This window comes from Pogona vitticeps, chromosome 4, assembly GCF_051106095.1.
Source record: "Pogona vitticeps strain Pit_001003342236 chromosome 4, PviZW2.1, whole genome shotgun sequence".
Classification (NCBI taxonomy): domain Eukaryota; kingdom Metazoa; phylum Chordata; class Lepidosauria; order Squamata; family Agamidae; genus Pogona; species Pogona vitticeps.
This window is the reverse complement of record NC_135786.1, coordinates 7,855,384-7,875,487: the sequence shown is the minus strand read 5'-3', so window position 1 is coordinate 7,875,487 and position 20,104 is coordinate 7,855,384. Positions and strand designations below refer to the sequence as shown.

The following is a 20,104-nucleotide window of genomic DNA, read 5'->3' as shown; positions in this document are numbered from 1 at the left end:
TGCACCCTTCAAAGAGAAACTGTGAGAACTGAGAACTGCCAAAGAATTTTCTATGGCTAATTTAGTTTACATAGTTATATCTGAGTGATTGAACTATCTGACATGACCATATTCTTTCTATTTTCAGAAACAGAAAAAAGCACGCTTCATTTGAAGAGTTAAGCACAAGGATTTATACAATCACCAAAATAAAAACAGTGTGCATGCGGCCCAGCGCAACTGAATATCAGAATCCCTGCTATGGTTCATTAGCTTTATTATGCACATTACTCACAGCGATCAAACAATTTTGTTAATTAGAACCATCTGCTGTTCTTACTATAGCAGTATAAAATATACTACTGCCAATTGCTTAAGTGCCCATAGCAAAAGAAACATGGGTGACCAATTACCGGGAAGCACACGTATTAAGGCGAGGTCAGTATAGCTGGATCATGCCTCAAAGCGATCAGTTACAAAACCATACACAAAAAACACAATATGGGCTGTATGAAATACATACACATTCTCACAAAATGCACAAGTGCACACACCACAAAGGGTTAATTTTGTTCATCATATAAAGCAGTTCCAAGGTGAGGGGGGGGGAGAGGATAACAAGTAGGGGTGAGGAGGGGGAAGCAACCTCAGGGAAGTTGGTCTGGGAAAAGAAATTGAAAGTGAAGATATGGTTGTTACAGCTGGATGCAAATATTTTGAAGTCCAGAATTAAAAAAGAAGCTGCTTCATATTCTATATGTTACATTATGTGGGGCTACCACAGCTAGTTAGTTACCCCTTTAAAAGTAGGGGGGAGAACAATAAGAAGTAAGGATCAGGGCTGCTTGTTGCAGATGCAAGCAGCCAAAATCATCCATTGATCCTGAACTCTTGAGACACAAGTTACAACCTTATCTAAGGTGGGTTGTATTAGTGAAGTTGCTGATATGGTTTGAAGACAAAAGGAGAAAGAGTGAAGACAGATGTAACATTCTGCAGTGCCAGCTGCCAATCATGCCTACTGGTCAGTACCCGTGATGTCACGAACACCGTTCCCCTTGCCACCTAACCTGAAACAGTTTTACAAATTTAAAACATAGTTATGACTTTTTTTAACAAGGTGAAGTAGCGACCAATTGAATAAAGATGCATATATTACTTAAAGGGTGAGGGGGGAGCAACCTATCTGATCCAGAGCACCACGTAAGAGTAACAATACCGAGTTCATCTTGTGCAACATCAATCTGTTATGCCCTTTGAAAAAGCAAGATTTACATTTTGGGTGAACAGCCTACTGTATTCTGCAAATATTACATCTGTCTTCATTCAAAGAGAATCAGAAGATAAAAAGTGAACAGAGAGAGTACGAGTGAGGGGGAGGCATCAGAGAGGGAGAGAAAGGGAAAAAGAAATTTCTAGATGGACAGAAAATAAGATTGGGTCGGATGCTGGATGGATACCCCATGGATAGAAGGGCTTTGCTTACAAAAGATGCCTCAACCTGCTTTGAGGGAGACCTCTTCCAGCTTAAACATACGGCAATGATTCCTTACAGCAATGTAACATTTGCAGAGGGATGTATATAAGTTGTCATCGGCTGGAGTCAGGTCCACTTCTACCCCAGGGCTAAAGCTGGATCCAGCCCACTGTCTTAGGTGGTTTCAGAAAAGAAGACTCATAGCCCACTAATTAATTTATTATCAACTTATGACTAGCATAGGCTGTTACTGTAGGCATATGCAATATTTGGCTTGCAATAAAATACCTATGCAGCTTCCATTTCTAAATAGTCTCCCGAATTTTCTAAAACTGAATAGTTTTGCATATTCAGTATAAATCTAAGGTAAAGGTTCCCCTTGACATTTAGTCCATTCGTGTCCGACTCTAGGGCGCGGTGCTCATCCCCGTCTCCAAGCCGTAGAGCCAGCGTTTGTCCATAGACAGTTTCCGTGGTCATGTGGCCAGCGCGACTAGACACAGGACGCTGTTACCTTCCCACCGAGGTGGTCCCTATTTATCTACTTGCATTTACATGCTTTCGAACTGCTAGGTTGGCAGGAGCTGGGACAAGTGACAGGAGCTCCATCTATCACCTGGATTTGATCTTACAACTGCTGGTCTTCTGACCTTGCAGCACAGAGGCTTCTGTGGTTTAACCCACAGCGCCACCATGTCTCTATCTAGTATAAACCTAGATAGCCACTAAAACCTGAATTTTCACCTAGTTTATGACCCAAACCCTGTTGGATTAGTAGATTAAATCACACTAAACTAGGCCCAGTGAATCAATGGGGATTTTATAAGTCCTACTGATTCAAACAAGCCTGCTCTAACTGCAACGTACATTGGTGTTAGTAAAAAAAAAAAAAAGGAATGTGCAGAGAGGAGAAGGGTTCAGCAGAAGAGCTATACAAAAGCCATTGACAATAAAAATATAAAACACATTTAAAAGGACCAATACAAAGCGCTGTGCTAAATTTTAAAGTAATTTGGTTGCTCTGCTAGCTGTAAGCTGCACTTACTCATTCCTAATTGAGCACGGAAAGAAGCCATAGGCCAGGCTGGTTGGAAAAACCCAATAATCTTTTATATTTTCCTGAAAGCCAGTCACCAATGGTAGCTATATTAATTCACGATTTTCAAATATAGGAAACATACACAATTCAACTTTGGATATTCACAAGTTTTCTTCTTAATTTAAAAGGACTCTTCTTAACTCAATCATCACCCTTTTTTGTATATGCAAATGAACGAAGTGTATAGCGATATTTGGGTGTCTGGCTATGTGGCTTTGTTACTGTATTTTTGCAGAAGGCTTTTCTCTTGCGTTTCTCCCACCTCAGAAAAAAAAAATAAAACTTAGCATGTGTCATTCCGTAAGGGGAAAAAGAAAAGGGGTGGGGGGGACAACAACAACCGAAGAGCACCACAACACACCGAAAAGTCAGTTCACATGCACTTCATACCTGGACGCACCATACGTTTGCGTTTGCGAGCTTTTAGTTTCAAGTGTTTTCAAAAAAGAAAAGAGGGAGAGAGAAAAAGGAAAAGATGGGGTAAGAAAAAAAAAGTAGGGAGCAGGAATTAGAAAGGGAAAAAGAAACAGAACCAAATTAAAAGAAGGTGGGAAAGAAAGAAAGAAAAACGAACAATATTAGCATATGTGCTAACTGTATTACATTGAACACTTAAATGCTGAAAAAGGTTCAGCAGAAAGTTGGCCTCCAAGGCCTGGATTTAGCACAAAGACAATATCTATATTTCGGTAATGTTGGTACAAAAAGGTGCACGTATTTTAAGTAAATAAATAAATCAGTAAGAACTAACTTCCGTGTTCTCCTCTAAAACCTGATCTCTTGGATAATCGATTCTTATTTTTATGAATCAGCCTATGGTTAAGAACATCAAGCAAATTACTTGCTCCGAATACAGAAGAGCCAAGGGGAGTTTCAGATCGAGATGCGAAAACCCCTGGAAGAAAATAACTGTGAACAGCTTGAGAGCACAACATGGCTAGGCAAAAATGGACAGCCAACCTCCATCGGATCACCTCAAAAGACTGCTTGCCAATCAGTGGAAATCCATTAGTCCATTGACCGAATTTGACAAGCAAATTTGACAAACTGACAAGCAAATTTGCTTCATCTTCTTCCACTATTTGGGGACAGGGGTGTTTCAGAAGGAACCTGTTCTAGTGCATTTAGACCCCACTCGTGGCAAGACAGTCGTGCCAATGAGGAATTATCACACTGAATACCACTACTTCCCAATTTACTATTACACCACAGCTGACCATGTGTGCATTGATAATCCTAGACCAATTTTGTGAATGGCTAGAAATAAGGACAATCCTTTAATGGAATGGTACACATTCATTCAGCCACATATTAGTTACGGTGGGATGTCTGCACAGCAGAGTTCCAGCAGGGCCCAGCAAGGCACATCATCACAGCGTTAGGGGCACTTTGCCCGTCCCTTCCGGAGAGAGATGGGCAAGGGGGCACATCTATGAGTTTCCTGGCTGAGGGAAAAGCTAGGAGCCATTATAAGGTAGTCACACACCCCCACCAGCAACCAGCCCTCTCTTTTCCAACGAATAGCCCACCTGCCCACCCTATGGGTCCAATGTAAATATAGGTTGTCGCCTCAGGGCCAGATAAGAATTTTGGACTCATCTCACCTGATTCACACCTTGAATAAAAGGTGTGCAGGAATTTTTTTTTGCCTATTCCACACTGATTACCCCAAAGGCATATATATAGGGTGATCAAGAGTGGAACTGTGTTAAATAACTCACACTGGTGGGCAGTGCAGACGCGGAAGTGAATATCAGTGAGTTCCTAAGGAGTAGACAGGACGGCCTGCATCATGGCAGATGCCCACCAATGTGATGCCCAGATTCTGCCCAGATTCTGCTTCCAGGTTTGAGGGTATATTGGGGGGGGGGCTGGTTCTAGCCGCTGCCTGCCTAAGGTCACAATGAAAAAATCAGCATGTTGACTAGAGCTCAGAAAAAAATATTTTTTACATAAGAATTTCTAGAATCTCCCCACCAGCGCTGCTAACATCACTTCAGACACCGAGAACAACCAAAAAACGACCCAGTTAGGGAAATGCTAGGAAGAAAAACCTCAAGAACACGGCCAGACAGCCTGAAAAACCCACAACAACCATTGGATCCCGGCCGTGAAAGCCTTCGAGAATACCAGTTAGAGTAACTTAGAGGCATAGTCTTACCTACAAAGACCTTCTTAGGTTGCCACCACCATCACCCCAAGAAAGTAACGGTGAAACCCAGTTCGCTTGTACAGTGGTGCCTCACTTGACGAGGATAATCCGTTCCAGCAAAAGCTCTGTTAAGCAATATCCTCGTCAAGCAAAATAAAAAATCCAATTGAAATGCATTGAAAACCCATTCAATGTGTTCCAATGGGCTAAATAACTCACCGTCCAGCGAAGATCCTCCATAGGGTGGCCATTTTCAGCTCCATCTTGCAAAAAAGCCTTCATAAACACAGAGGGGAGCCATTTTGTACACCCAGCTGCCATTTTGAAACCAGATGATCAGCTGTTTTGATCATCATAATGCGAAGAATTGGTTCCCGAAGCAGGGAACCGATCATCGCAAAGCGAAAAAAAACCATTCATACATCGTTTTGCGATCGCAAAAGCGAGCGCAAAAACTTCATCGTTAAGCGATTTCCTCGTCTAACGAGGTAAGCGTCAAGCGGGGCACCACTGTATTTATACTATTGTGTTTATAACCTTTGCATTGATTTCACTCTGCTGACTTCGAGGAGGAAATCCAAGGGACCACAGTGCAGAGAAAAAAACTGTCATTTCCTCTTATGGATTCCTAGCCCACACATGTATTAAGAGAGGAATGACCAATGGCAGGACAATCGAAATATACATATATATTTTCCTGCTGTAGCAACTGCCTTCAAGAGAAGTAAGACTGATGAACAAGCTCTGTGTAGGAGAAGGCTTAGACCTTCAAGTTACTTTCCCTCCCCTCAACAGACCGAGACAGGGCAGAAGCTCCCCATTTTACAGTCATTTAGGATCAGAGTAATACTATCAGATTATCTAGTATAGACTCTTCTCTTATGATGGAAATAAGACAGCAAGCCCCCTGGCACAGTGGTTAAGCTGCAAGACTGCAGTCAAGCTTCTGCTTGCAATCTGAGTTAGATCCTGACAGGTTCACCTCACTGGCTCAAGGTTGACTCAGCCTTCCATCCTTCCAAGGTCAGTAAAATGACTACTCATCTCACTGGGGGATGAAGTGCTCCTCGCACTCTCTCTCTATAGATCAAAACAACAAATATATAATATCTAAATTTGCAGTATATAAATCAAAACAAGAAAGAAAGAAAGAAAGAAAGAAAGAAAGAAAGAAAGAAAGAAAGAAAGAAAGAAAGAAAGAAAGAAAGAAAGAAAGAAAGAAAGAAAGAAAGAAAGAAAGAAAGAAAGAAAGAAAGAAAGAAAGAAAGAAAGAAAGAAAGAAAGAAAGAAAGAAAGAAAGAGAGCCCACTGACCACTCTGGAAACAGGCAGTAAAGTACGTGCCGTCTCTGACTGTCTTCCAGAAGTTATCCATCTATCTGGAACTATAGAAAACTTTATAGTTATTCTCTGGACATGCAAGAAAACACATGCATTTCCCCCTACTACCAAAAAAGGGGTTTTCACACATTTGTACGTAGCTTAAATGTGTGAATGGTCTGAAGGTTGATGACAGAACAGGGTAGCATGAATGCTGTAGTCCTACAAGCAATAAAGGCTTCAACCAGAATCAGTAAGAAGGGACCAAACCTAATTGCAAATCATACACCCAAAATTATAGAACTGAATATACTTACAATCTAGGAGACAAACTTTAATTAATTTGCTGGGAACAAAAAAAATTACTGCATATCGCAAACATGACTCAAAGCAAGAGCAGCAGTAATGAATTTAAACCAATACCTCTCAACTTCACATATCCTCAATAAGATTTCAGTCAAACAAACACTGCTTTCAACATTCAAATCCTTCTGTTCTCCACTCTTGACTCTCACTGGGATGATCTGACCTATTTTCTGTTAAGACATCATTTGACATGCACATATATAAAACAACCGAACTACTTTGCATCAATGTTTCATCACAACAGGTTTTATTATGCATACTGTCATGCTAGACTGTGGAGCTCATCATGTACCACAAGGTTTAGGTGATATTAATCATGATCAACAAAAGCATCACATGGAATAAAGTACAGTGGTGCCTCGCTTGACGACGTTAATCCGTTCCAGCGAAATCACTGTAGAGCGAAATTGTCATCAAGCGAAATAAAAAAGCCAATTGAAATGCACTGAAAACCGTTCAATGCATTCCAATGTGTGAAATACCTGCTTGTCCAGCGAAGATCCTCCATAGAGCGGCCATTTTCTGCTCCCTGTATAGCGAAAAATCTGTCCTAAAAACAGCAGGGAGCCATTTTGCACAGCGGGCAGCCATTTTGGAAATCCGACGATCAGCTGTTTTGATTGTGGTAAAGCGGAAAATCGGTTCCTGAAGCAGGGGACCGATCATCGTAAAGCGGTTTTCCCCATTAGAACATCGTTTTGCGATTGCAAAAAACTATTCATCAAACAGATTCGTCGTTTAATGAGGTAATTGTTAAGCGAGGCACCACTGTACCTTATTCTTGACATGTTAGGTAAAGGTAAAGGTTCCCCTTGACAATTTTTGTCCAGTTGTGTTCGACTCTAGGGGGCGGTGCTCATCCCCGTTTCCAAGCCATACAGCCAGCGTTTGTCTGAAGACAATCTTCCGTGGTCACATGGCCAGTGCGACTTAGACACGGAACGCTGTTACCTTCCCACCGAGGTGGTCCCTATTTATCTACTTGCATTTGCATGCTTTCGAACCGCTAGGTTGGCGGGAGCTGGGACAAGCGACGGGAGCTCACCCCATTGTGTGGATTTGATCTTATGACTGCTGGTCTTCTGACCCTGCAGCACAGAGGTTTCTGCGGTTTAGCCCACAGCGCCACCACGTCCCCTCTCTTGACATGTTGGGATACGTAAATAACCATATGTTGTCAAGTCAATTCTGACTTAGGGGTGCACCTTTTCAGGGTTTTCCAAGTAGACAATACTCAGAAGTGGTTTACCAGCCCCTTCTTCTTCTGGGGCCGCCCTGGGGCCATGATGCTTGCCAAAGGCCACACAGGCTGGCTTTCCTCCCAGGAGGCACAGTGGGAGACTGAACTCTGGCTCTGCTGTGTCTTAATATACCCACATAGGACCTGGATTTGTATATGGATTGGACCACCTCCAATTGCAAGCAGAAGCTCATGCAATCAAATGTTTTACCCTACACCCAAATAAATAAATAAATAACGTTGCATAAAAGATAATTAGAATGTCAGGACAAGGGTCAGACTCAAATCTGCTATGGTCATTTTCAATGAGCAAGAAACTGGTTTTTAATAGAGAAATATTAAAACTGCATCCCCATGTTCTGCGAGTATTTCAGCAAAATGTCATTATGTGCCACCAATAATAACAACAACAATAATAGAACTGCAGAGCTAGAAGGGCCCCTGTTGATCATCGAGTCCAGTCCTTGTCAAGGAGGCACAGTGAGGGAATCAAACTCCCAACCTCTTGCTCCCAACAATTGGGCCAGATAGGATCAATGGAAGGAAGGAAGGACAGGGAGAAAACAAGGAAGGAAGGAAGGAAGGAAGGAAGGAAGGAAGGAAGGAAGGAAGGAAGGAAGGAAGGAAGGAAGGAAGGAAGGAAGGAAGGAAGGAAGGAAGGAAGGAAGGAAGGAAGGAAGGAAGGAAGGAAGGAAGGAAGGGTTCCCACCCTGAGTTCCCATACTGGTTTTTGGTTTTGTTTGTCTGCATTCAAATCCTAGGGATGGCCCATAAGATTTCCAGCCCATTCAGATTAAAAAAAAAATTCCTTTTTGATACCACCCTCAATAATTTGCACATTTAGCATTCCCTCCACCCCGTAAAAATCAAATCAGGTGGAACTGGGCAGAAGGACAACACGGGGTAAGTGTCTGCATCAGCAGATCTGCAATGTCCATGTTCGAAATCAGATGTGAGAGATTACAGCTGAATTCATCCTGCAGGGCCTCTAAATGAGATGCAACGTCAGTTCCCTGAAATGTATTATGAAAACGATCCACAGGCAGAGATGGTTATCAGAAAGAATGCTAAAATTTTTTTCTTGCAGACGAAAAAAGGATGAAGTGGGAAAGAACGTCAGCATAAACACTTATATTAACGGTCTTGCATACAACACGCTGATTTATCCAGTACCAGTAACAGAAGTAATTGTTATTCATTTATCAAATTTGGATCCAGATTTTCTTCCGAGGAGTGGACAACGGCTCAAATCAGAAGTAGCTTGAATCTCAGGGTCTGGAAACCAAGATGCCCAGGATCTGTTTCAGGGACTCCCCCCTCCCCCAATGAAAATAGAAATGATAAGGAATCCACTTCTGATTTCCTGAAAGTTTTTTGAAGGGGGATGGGGGGTATGAAGTCCACGGCCCAATCCTGGCTCATGGTGCAGTCCTGGACAAAGATGGACTGGTTAAACTGGGTCTGGAATGAATAGAAGCCTCTTAGGTTGGTAGGACGGTCCTTCTGCCAGGAAACCCCTTCCTTGTGTTGGCTGATCTCAGAAATCTACCCGAACAAGGGTCTCCTGGCATAACTCAAATCAGCCAGCAGGACAGCCTTAAAAGGGGTGAAGAAGGAGCAGGGCAAGAGAGGCAAATTAGGCCAAATCCAAATGACCTCTAGATCAACTACATATACATTAGACCAGAGCAAAGTTATGCCAAGAGGAGACAGACTTAATTTCCAAAATTCCCAGTCTGGAAGGGTCTTGGTTTCAGCTCAGTTTCCGAGGTCCCAGGGACAATTGGTCCTTCGCTATCAGGACTAGTTTAGACCGCACTCTTCACTGATTTATTCCCCCCACCCCTCTCCATTTTACACTCACCACAAAATATTATTACCATTTGCAACTACAGTGGTGCCTCGCATAGCGAGGTTAATCTGTTCCAGATTAACCCTCGCTATGTGAAAACATCGCTGAACGGGACGGGGAAAGCCATTGGAACGCATTAAACTTAGTTTAATGCGTTCCAATAGGCTCCAAAACTCACCGTTCAGCGAAGTTTTCCTATAGCCGGCAGCCATTTTTGCGCCCTAGCAGGGGAGGGCGCGAAAACGCTGTGCGCGGCCATTTCGGGGCTTCCAGCGCCCATTTTGGAGCCACTGAACAGCTGATCCGTGGTTTCGTTTTGCGAAGATCGGTAAGCGAAACGCTTACCGATCTTCGCAAAGCGATTTTCGGCCATAGGGGCCATCGGTATGCGATCGCATTTGCGATCGCTAGAACATCCTCGCTATGCGGATTCGTCGTTCTACGGTGCACTCGTTAAGCGAGGCACCACTGTACTCACAAAATGGATTTTTTTTTTTACACCCAACGATCGTACCACAATTTCTGTGTTCCCCTTGCTGTGGGCCCTCAAGACACTAAAAGAAAATTGAAAAATGTGCTGCTTATATGCCACGCTATAACAGCTCTCTCTAGGCAGCTGACAATCCAGGCTATTGACGTAGGGTGACCCTACAAATTACCGTATTTTTTGCACCATAAGACGCACTTTTAATCTCCCAAAACGTGCCTGGGAAAGTCTCTGCGTCTTATGGAGCAAAGGCAGCGATTTCACCCCCACTGGCCCCGTGGGGGGGAGCCTCCCAAGGGTCCGAATCTGCCTTCCAGAACTCTTGGGAGGCTCCCCCAACCCCCAACGGGGCCAGCGGGGGTGAAATCGCCAGCTTTTTAGGCTTTTGGTTTGGTTGGATTCCATGACCGGGAAAAGGTAAAATGGAGGGAGGGGTTGTTGGTGGCGGCGGCTATCCTCTCTGCTAGCAGAGACTTGCTCGCACTGCTGGGTCTCTGAAGATGGCGGGGACTATCCTCTCTGCTAGCAGAGACTCAGAGACTCACTCGAATTGCTGGGTCTTGGCAGAGCCGGTGGCGACTATCCTCTCTGCTAGCAGAGACTCGCTCGCACTGCTGGGTCTCGGCAGACGGCGGCAGCTATTCTCTTTGCTAGCAGAGACTCAGAGACCCGTTTGCACTGCTGGGTCTCGGGAGTTTCGCCTGCTGCGCAGACACACCGCACTTGTTCGGCTGCTCCCTCAACAGCAGCAGCGGTGGCCGGTCTGCACCTCCCCACGTTGCAGGAGTCCGTGTTTTGCCTGGGCACGTTGGCGGGAGAAAAGGGGTGGGCTGGAGGGAAGGGGGTGTGAGGCGGAATTCCTGGGAGGCAGCTTTTTGGCTGGATGGTCTCGAGTGTGTGGAGAGGGAGATGGGCAAGCAGGGAGAGCCCAGCACTGCCTTACCGGAAGGGCTGGCAAGGCTCGTGCTGCTAGGACAAAAACTAGAGGAGAAGGGAGCTCGTTTGCCTCTTTGTCGCGCCTGCTGGGGCAAGTTGAGTGGAAGCCCTGCAACAATTGCAGAGCGCTGTGCCTTTAAACCCTCCTCCACCCCCCTCGGGGCTGCCGGTTGCAACCACTCACAATTGGTAATTGGGAATTAGCCTCTAAACTTAGTTGTTGGCGTCCTTAAGACTTCCTTCGTACTCCGGAGAAGAGTTTGCATTGACAGTACAAACGAGAAGTGGGTTCATTCTCAGTTTCCAAATCCTTCCACTCTTTCCCTCTTCTCTCCCCCACCCCCCAGCTCCAATCCCTTCACTTTTAGTGTGGCTCTTGGGGGACTTTGTGGCTGATGGCATGTCTGCTGCTCTCCTCTGAGTCAAAATAAAGTGCATCTTTAGTGATGAGTCTGTTGGTACGAAGACTAATGCCTGGCCCATTGAAAGTGACCACATCTGGAAGAGCCATGGGAAACAATGAGACTGAGTGGCAGAGTTAAGGTGTGAAAGCTTTTTAAAGAGATGTGAGTTTTTAAGGGAAGTCAGCTGTAGCCTTTTTAAAAAGGGAAAGCTGAGATGTCAGTTTAAGTTAGGGACCTCCAAAGCTTGGTCAATCTGTTCCCTCTGAGCCTGTGCAAAGAACTTTCTGGGTGATTGCAACTAGTTTTTGTAGAAACAGAATTAAGAGGCAGAGCTTTGTTACCACAAGGTGTGTGAGTCTAGGCAAAATTGAAGCTCAGCATTTCCCTTCATTCCTAGCGAGTCCAGCAGAAAAGAAAGTGGAAGGGTAAATTGGGAGTGAAAATGGCAAGGAAGAAGTTAAAGAGACCAGTTGGGTATGGCATGGGGATTGCCATTATGCAGAGAAGCTTGTATGGCTTCTCTGGTATCTCAGGGTACCCCAGGGGTGAGATAGATTTTTCTGTATAGCTGACTGAAAAATCTATCTTCCAATGAGGTTTTTGAAATATGTAGAAAATATACATCTAAACATGGTAGAATGGATTATTAGAGAGTGTGAAATATTGTAGTTAGTGCTTTTTACTGATAAATGGTAACATCTTGCTTTTAAAGGAAAATGTCAGTGTCAAAGTAAAAGTGAAGTGTAAATCTGTATGTTTGTCATGACAATAGGTATTGGAGAATATGGTCTGTATATCACTTCTGGTGAAGTGTTTGGATTTGAGTTGATACAGTCTCATTTTCTAAATAGGTTTAAATCCAAATAGGCTGCTTTTGTTCATGCTATACTTGGTGCTTTGTTCATAGTATAAACTTGCATTTTCCACCTCCAGCTATATTTGGATATATTCATGATGGGAATACATCATCTTGATGAAATTTCTAGTACTGTAGTCTGAGTTTAGCATTCCTTTACTTCCCTTTTATCTATCAACATTCTTTTTTTTTCTCTCCAGTGACCGCAAAAGCACTTGTATATTACTAATAATGTCTTCAGCAACATCCTGGTTTCCTGCACACAGAATTGTAGAGGGGAAAAAAAAGCCAACACATAAATACCAGTTGTGCTTTCTCCCTCTGCCCCCAGCCGCCCTCTCCCACCACACCAGAGAATTCTGTTTCTTTAGGAGTCTGGTACTATATTGGTAATAAGTGTATTTGCTGGGACAGCTCCAGTAGTCTCTCCAGCAGAGGCATATTTGTGTGCCATTTTGGGGAATTTTTCTGATAGGAATCTGGGGGATAGAATTAATTTCTGGGGGAAACTTCATAGCTTGTGCATGAGTGCTTTCTTTATCACCTGTCTCCATTTGGCATTCAAAGAAGGTAAAGCAAATTGTGTGATTTGTTATTCTGCTCCACTTGAGAGCTGTACTAAATAACAGTTGGTCTGAAATTCTGGTTGAAGTTGTAGGAGGATATACTGTATTTAATTTAATGCCCTTTGATAGTATATTCTTGTTCAGCTCTGATGCTGTCATCTTAAATGAAGGGTCCTGGAAGGCACTCTCGGACCCTTTGGAGGCTTCCCCCACCCTCATCCCCGCTGGCCCAGCAGGCCAAAATTCCCAGATTATTTTTTTCCTGTTTTCTTCTCCTAAAAATGTGTTGCGTCTTATGGAGAGGTGCGTCTTATGGAGCGAAAAATACGGTAATCATCAACAACATCTAACAGCAAGTCAATTCTGACTTATGGAAATTCTTTTTTCAGGGTTTTCCAGGTAGGGAATATTCAGGAATGGTTCACCATTCCCTTCTTCTGGGGATGCCCCAAGACTGTGCAGCTTGCCCAAGGCCACCCAGGCTGGCTCTACTCATAGGAGACACAGTAGGGAATCAAACTCCCGGCTTCTGGCTCAGCAGCCAGATTCCTAAAGCATTCAACTAAACCAGCTGTTTAGGTAAAAGGTAAAGGTTCCCCTTAAAGGTTCTGACTCTAGGAGGGAGTGCTCATCCCCGTTTCCAAGCCACAGAGCCAATGTTTTGTCCGAAGACAGTTTCCGTGATCACGTGGCCAGCACAACTAGACATGAAACGCTGTTACTTTCCCACCGAGGTGGTCCCTATTTATCTACTCACATTTTTACATGCTTTCGAACTGCTAGGTTGGCAGGAGCTGGGACAAGCGACGGGAGCTCATTCCATCGTGTGGATTCGATCTTACGATGGTTGGTCTTCTGACCTTGCAGCACACAGAGGCTTCTGCAGTTTAACCCACAGTGCCACCACGTCCCCAACCAGCTGAGTAGTGACCTCTAAATGTCTTTCTCGGAAAAAGGACCTTTGTTACCATCATGATAGGCTTCTTCACAGCGTGAGAGATGAGATACGAAGGCCATAATCCAACAGTGTATATACACTAGGCATCCAACACCGGAAGAACAGAGACCTCCTTCCCCTTCCCACTCTTGTTGCAGCCCCGCACGGTATCAAGACCTTGTTTCAGACAGTCTTCCCTGTCCTCCCTAGCAGTTTATTATGGGATACAGGGCCTGGAAGCTGGAGAGAAGATCTTGATCCTGGTACAAAAAGGGGGATCCAACAGAAGGACACCCTTGGATTATGGCCATTATATCAAACATTGAGAACTAGCGTCCTAGAATACTAGCTCAGAGATTAGCACAACCTCTGAGGAAATAATCTCAGAACTACAGAGCTGGAAGGGACCCTGCGGATCGCAAAGTCCAGCCCCTGTCAAGGAGGTCCGGCAGGGAGGGGGGATAGAACTCCCAACCTCTGGCTCTGTGGCCCAAGACCTAAACCACTGAGCTATCTAGCACTGATTATACCCTTGGTGTAAACTGGATCAAGCTATGGCCACGGCCAGTTGATTCATGTTGTTTCCATAAAGCATCTTGCAGCATTTCCCACGAGCATACTGAGAATTAAAAATACCCTGCACATTGCACATCGCTGGCCCCGGGAACACACTGTGCGTTGTGAAAACCAGGGACGTGGAAACTGTCATGGCCTGCCAGATTTAGCATGCAGGGAAATACCCTCCCCTTCTCTCACTCCTCCCTCAGCTCAGGATTGCCATATTGCGTAATCTGCCTATAGGAAAATTACACAGCCTGCTGCTGGGGAGATTTCTGGATGGGAGTCTTGCTTCTGGGAGACTCCCCTCCCCAGGCATGACGGTGGGGTTCCCCGGGATTTCCTTCCACGCTCTCTGAGCAAACGTGTTTCGCCGGCCAAGGACCCAGCTGCCAGTATCATCATGCGAGGCACAAATGCTGCATCGCTCCCTGCGGAAACCATCCCATCTTAAGGGAGCGGCCAAAAAAAAATGAAGAATGAGATTAGATGGTCCGCGATGCCAAAGGTTCGCTTCGGCACGGATTCGTAAAAGGCTGTTCCCTCTAATCAACACACAAGGAGAAAGCAAGAAGGGAGAGAACAATGCAGGCCACCTTGCGTGCAGGAGAAGGAAGGGGGAATATAAATATACACAGCCTAATGAATAAACCATGTATAAAAGGTCTAGACTGAGAGAGGTCTGTTTTATTTTGTTTTTCCCTTGCCGTTGCTCCTGGCTTGCATTTCTGCACCACAGGTCCAACGGACCAGATGTGTTTCTTCCAACAGGCGTACAAAAGAAGTAGTGGAGGGCACCAGTTCTCAATCAGAGACAGATCTACCACTAGCGGGCTGGGAAAGTACCTCAGATGTTCATAACAATAACTAAGGATTCGCCCTCATTTCATCCTCACCTCCACCTGGAAGACTGGCATTGCATCTCTCACAACGTTGATGACCTTGCTCACAGTAACTCTGGACACTCAGTCTTCAATCTGGGCAACAGATTTTAAGACACCATCTGGTTAGTCAACCAGATTTCTGCCTAGTATCACCCACTTATATATAAAGGCAATGTGAGCCTGCTTCAACAGAATCGGCAGGGGACTTTAGATCTATGATTTAACACTTCCACTGAATCCTCCACATCAATTATCACAATTTCTTCGGAGTTTAAAGAAGTGTAGCTACGAACACGGCCATTTAGGCCCAGCACAGCACATTTTAAATGTAGATTCATGCTCCTGGAAGCCTCAGGGAAGAGACGTCTTCTGCAAAATCAGATAATGAGGTGCCTGCACACCTCGCCGGAGTGTTAAAAGTGTTTGTCACCATCACAACCATGATGAATTCAGAGATGGTGAAAAGATGGGGATGAGCACTTGCGGTCTGTAGGCCTTCCTAGATTATAGATTAGCTTTCCAGGTGTGCTGGGACTATGAAGTGCATAATGCACAGCATAGGTAACTGGGAAATTAGGTGAATGTAGTCAAACACATTAGGGGAGCAGGTTGGATAACACTGCCATGAGTTGGTGCCCATCAGACTTCATGTCTGCCCAGTCAACCCACCTTTGAAGCTACACTTCTTATCTTGTTCACCAACTGCTTCTCTCCTATAATCTCCCCTAACTCTTCCAAACTATCAGCCCTTTTAGAATGCTGCAGAGCCCATGGCATACCCATTAGCTAACACTAGAGCTGGGAAAAAAAGTTACTTCTTTTGGCCTTAAAACTGCCCAGCCAACAGAGCCACTGGCCACGGCGATTGGAAAATTCTAGCTCCTATCCTTAAATAAATAAATAAATAAATAAATAAATAAATAAATAAATAAATAAATAAATAAATAAATAAATAAATAAATAAATAAATAAAACATAACTCTTCCAAGCTGTGGAACAAAGTAATCTCAAGATTACTGATAAAAGCAACGGTCACTGTCTGTGGCAGTACTGTATGTATTTCAGCACAGTTGAGCCAGGGCCCCAATCCCCATGACCAAAAATACGTTCAGATTGTCTGCCTGGATAGACCACGCCAGGAATTAAGGCTGAGTCAAGCTTGGTTTTGATTTCTAGCAGACGTCTCTCACTCTGGCCATCAGCAACAGAGTCACCACTCAACCTCACAAAATCAGATTTATTCTCCTGCTTCTCTGACTGGCATTCAGCCAGTCAAGAATAAATGAGTAGGAGATATCGGACAATGCATCGTAAATTTTTTTTTTTTGCTCTAGGGTATGAAAGAGTGTTAATTATGCCACTTAAGATAAAAATGGAGAATCTCATTGTCACCAGAGGACATTGACAAACATCCCTATTCTCTACGTGTAAGCAGGGCCTATGTCTCCTTTCATGGAGACAGGATACCTATCAAGAAAGAAACGGACAAAGCTTTGCAGGAAACACTCGTGCAACGTCTTAATTTAAGAAACAAAACTATCCACAGATGTTGTGCATGTAAGAACAGAGCTGTCAAAAATCTCCCAAAGCCCCTGCAGGATTTTTTTTTTAATTTTCAAAATCTTTTTTAGTCCTGCAATGCCCCCCTTTCACTCAGTCAAAGTGGGCACTACCTGAAGTCAGGTGTGTTATTTTGGCACCTGAAGTAGGAAATCAAATAAGTATCCCTTGTAAAAAAACAAAACAGAAGAAAGCGAAACAAAAACAAATAATAACCAAGTAAATACTGCCCTTTTATGATACTCAAATGTCATAAGCAGCTATTTCATTCTGCCCAATAGCAGGGTTGGTCCTGGATTCCCCATCCATTTCCCCCCCTGCTCTCACGGAGGCAAACTTGTTCACCCAGAGGTTGAATACCATCAGGTCCAACGTTCACTGTTAAAAATAAAAAGTTGGACCTGCCAGTGTTGACGGAGGTGGAATGCTCCAAAAGCCCAGGGTTGATGCTGGCACTGCTAAATCATACCAGCATTTTCTAAAGAACCGAATATTATTGAGGAAACAGAGTCTGCAACAGAGTTTATCATATGACCAGTCCAAACAGTCTGGATCAAGGTCCCGTGTGTTCCAGCGATTGATTGATTGATTGATTGATTGATTGATTGATTGATTGATTGATTGATTGATTGATTGATTGATTGATTGATTGATTGACTGATTGATTGACTGATTGATTGACTGATTGATTTGATTTGATTTTTACCCCGCCCCTCTAGACAACGTCTACTCGGGGCGGCTTACATCAGTTAAAACAGGTTAAAATAACATAAAATGCAGTTATACTATTAGTTCTAAGCAACAGATTTCCAAGATGATGATACACAAAAGAAAAAAAAAGATAAAGAAAAAGAAAATCACTTAATTGACTGGGGGGGGGGTAGGCCTGTTTAAATAACCAAGTTTTTAACTGGCTTTTGAAAACACCCAGCGAGGGTGCCAGCCGGATTTCAGTAGGGAATGTGTTCCACAGCCAAGGGGCGACTGCCGAGAAGGCCCGGTTTCTAGTTTTCTCCTTCCAGGCCTCTCTCAGCGTCAGGCCCCTCAGCCGTCCCTGCTGGCTACGTCAGGTGATTCAGGTAGATCTGGGCGGGAGGAGGCTATCTGCCAAATATTGAGGTCCCAAACCGTTTAGGGCTTTATATGTAATCATTAATACTTTGAAGTTGATGTGGAAACGAATAGGTAACCAGTGCAGTGCAGCCAGAGTTGGGGATATGTGCTGATATTTTCTCACCCCACTAAGAAGCCTGGCTGCTGCATTCTGGACCATCTGAAGTTTCCACAACAGCCTCAAGGGCAGCCCCACGTAGAGTGCATTACAATGGTCTAATCTCGAGATTATGAGCACATGGACTAGAGTAGTGAGGGCTAGAGTAGTGATATGCCCAATGCCCTATACAGACTAGGTATTTCAAGGGCCCAATGGAAAAATAACAGGTAACACATGCATAATCTGCCAATGCATACTCCCAATAATCTCAGTGATACACATTTCTGCATTCCCCTAGTTGTCCGCGTTGTGTTGAACCCATCTCCCAAGTTGTGCTTTGCTATCTGGTTGGGAAGTCTATCACCGGTAGAATTTGAATTCAACCGTTGAAGCAGGCACCCTGGAAAAAATAAATTTTTGAACCACACTCTCCCAAAATCCCACCACTACCTTGGGCATGTAGCAAGGGCAGGTGACGGATTCTGGGAGTCACAGCCTCAAAAAAGAACTTCCCAGGCTCTGCTTGGGGATCTCTAGCTTTTTGTTTTCCTTCTCTTGCAAGACGAAAGCCAAAGATCTGCCTTGCTGTCTCTTAAGCATGGCTCATGAGCTTTATCCACCAAGTGTCTGGTGAGATCTAGCTGCTGGTAGCATTCCCAGTGCCATACTATGGAATTTCTATTTTGAATGTTAAGGTCTGACTTTAGTTACTACCCGAAAGGTTGGATTTGAAGGCCAAATTGTATTTTGGAGACCGAAACTGTCATCGGGTGGATTCGTCACTCAATGAAATCAAAAAGCCAAGGTGACATTTGCTAGAAGCCCTTCTGCAACCTTCGAGAATACCTTCTGCAACCCCTTCCTGGTTAGCAAAGAGGATTCCCGGTATCCCTGATCAGGCATCAGAAGCAACACGGACTCTCCTTCAGAGCCAGAGCAATCAAGAGCTCCAGATGAATGAGCTACGAGAACTTTATTCCTCACATAAAGAGGGGAGGCAAAAACAAGGCATGCTCACCTCCAATGAACTAAAAGACTACCCCAGATTGCTCTTGGGCATCGTCAATATATACCAGAAATTAGGTGCACCACAAAATCCCAAGCACACTAACAAAAAAGAAGTCCAAAAAAAATACGACATATTATAGACAACTGTGGAGAAAGGGGTATGTTTGTTGTTTACCTACTTTTCAGGGGAAGTAGGAAGTCTTCAGGAAATCCTCAGGAAACTGTGATAATACAATACCACCGATAACAGGTTCAGGGGGGGAAAGGATGAGGAACAACACCAGACATACATACATAGGGAGAAAAAAAACACGTACAAGAAAAGAAAACAAATTAATACAATGGACGTGAAAACAATGAGGAAGCAAATCTCAATAGAAAAGAAAATTAAACTTAGTCAATAAATAAATAAACAATGGAATAACAGAAGTTCCCAGAGAGCTTCTCAACAGGATGAAAGCAGAATGCATTCTTTGACGTAATAAAAAAAAAAATAAGCATGTCGGATGGTGCGGTTGTATCCACAGAAAGGAAATGAGAGGATACAAGGGAGCCCGTACCTGTACATGGGAACGGTGACCGTTCGCTCATAGTAATTCCAGGTGGAATGTAAATCAGTGCGGGTGAGGTTAGTGGCGTAAAATCTCCATGCAGCCTGTAAGGGGAGAAATGAGAGGTGGCTATGAAATTTTTGAGAAAAAAAAAGGAAATTTAACAAGCTCTAGTGACTGGGGAAAGGGGAATCCTCATGACTGAATTCTCAGGTACATACAGTCAAGGATTCAAGAGTCAGTTGAAGAGAATGTGTTCATTTATTTATTGAAAGGTAGTCATATAGCGGAGGAGCAGGATCCATTCTCAACCATGGGGTCAAGCGACAGGTAGCCAGATTTAGACTGAACATCAGGAAAAACTTCCTAACTGTTAGAGCAGTACGACAGTGGAACCAACGACCTCAGGAGGTGGTGAGGGCTTCCAACGCTGGAGGCATTCGAGAGAAAATTGGACAACCATCTGTCAGATCTGCTTTGATTTGGAGTCCTGCATTGAGAAAAGGGTTGGACTCAATGGCCTTATAGGCCCCTTCCAACTCCATTATTCTATCATTCTACAATTCTCCTGCAGGAGCCAAGGTGTTAGTTATCTTTAATGTAACTGGCAAAAGGGATGGAGTGATCAATAGCCCTTCAGCTTCAGTTTTCCTAATTCCA

General features: G+C 44.0%; 1 protein-coding gene across 12 annotated transcripts in view; it reads right to left on the bottom strand.

The window, feature by feature from the left end:
• KCNQ2 (potassium voltage-gated channel subfamily Q member 2) overlaps positions 1 to 20,104 on the bottom strand; it is a 127,361-nt gene that overhangs the window by 34,080 nt on the left and 73,177 nt on the right. For 6 of the 12 annotated variants that reach the window (XM_078391999.1, XM_072996733.2, XM_078391996.1 and 3 more), the window contains exon 8: positions 19,454 to 19,548. In XM_078391999.1, the coding sequence (XP_078248125.1) occupies positions 19,454 to 19,548 (95 nt within the window). Of the gene's footprint in view, positions 1 to 2,945; positions 2,976 to 19,072; positions 19,115 to 19,453; positions 19,549 to 20,104 lie in introns of all 12 variants that reach the window. The other 6 variants (XM_072996737.2, XM_072996731.2, XM_078391995.1 and 3 more) reach the window with 2 other exon arrangements.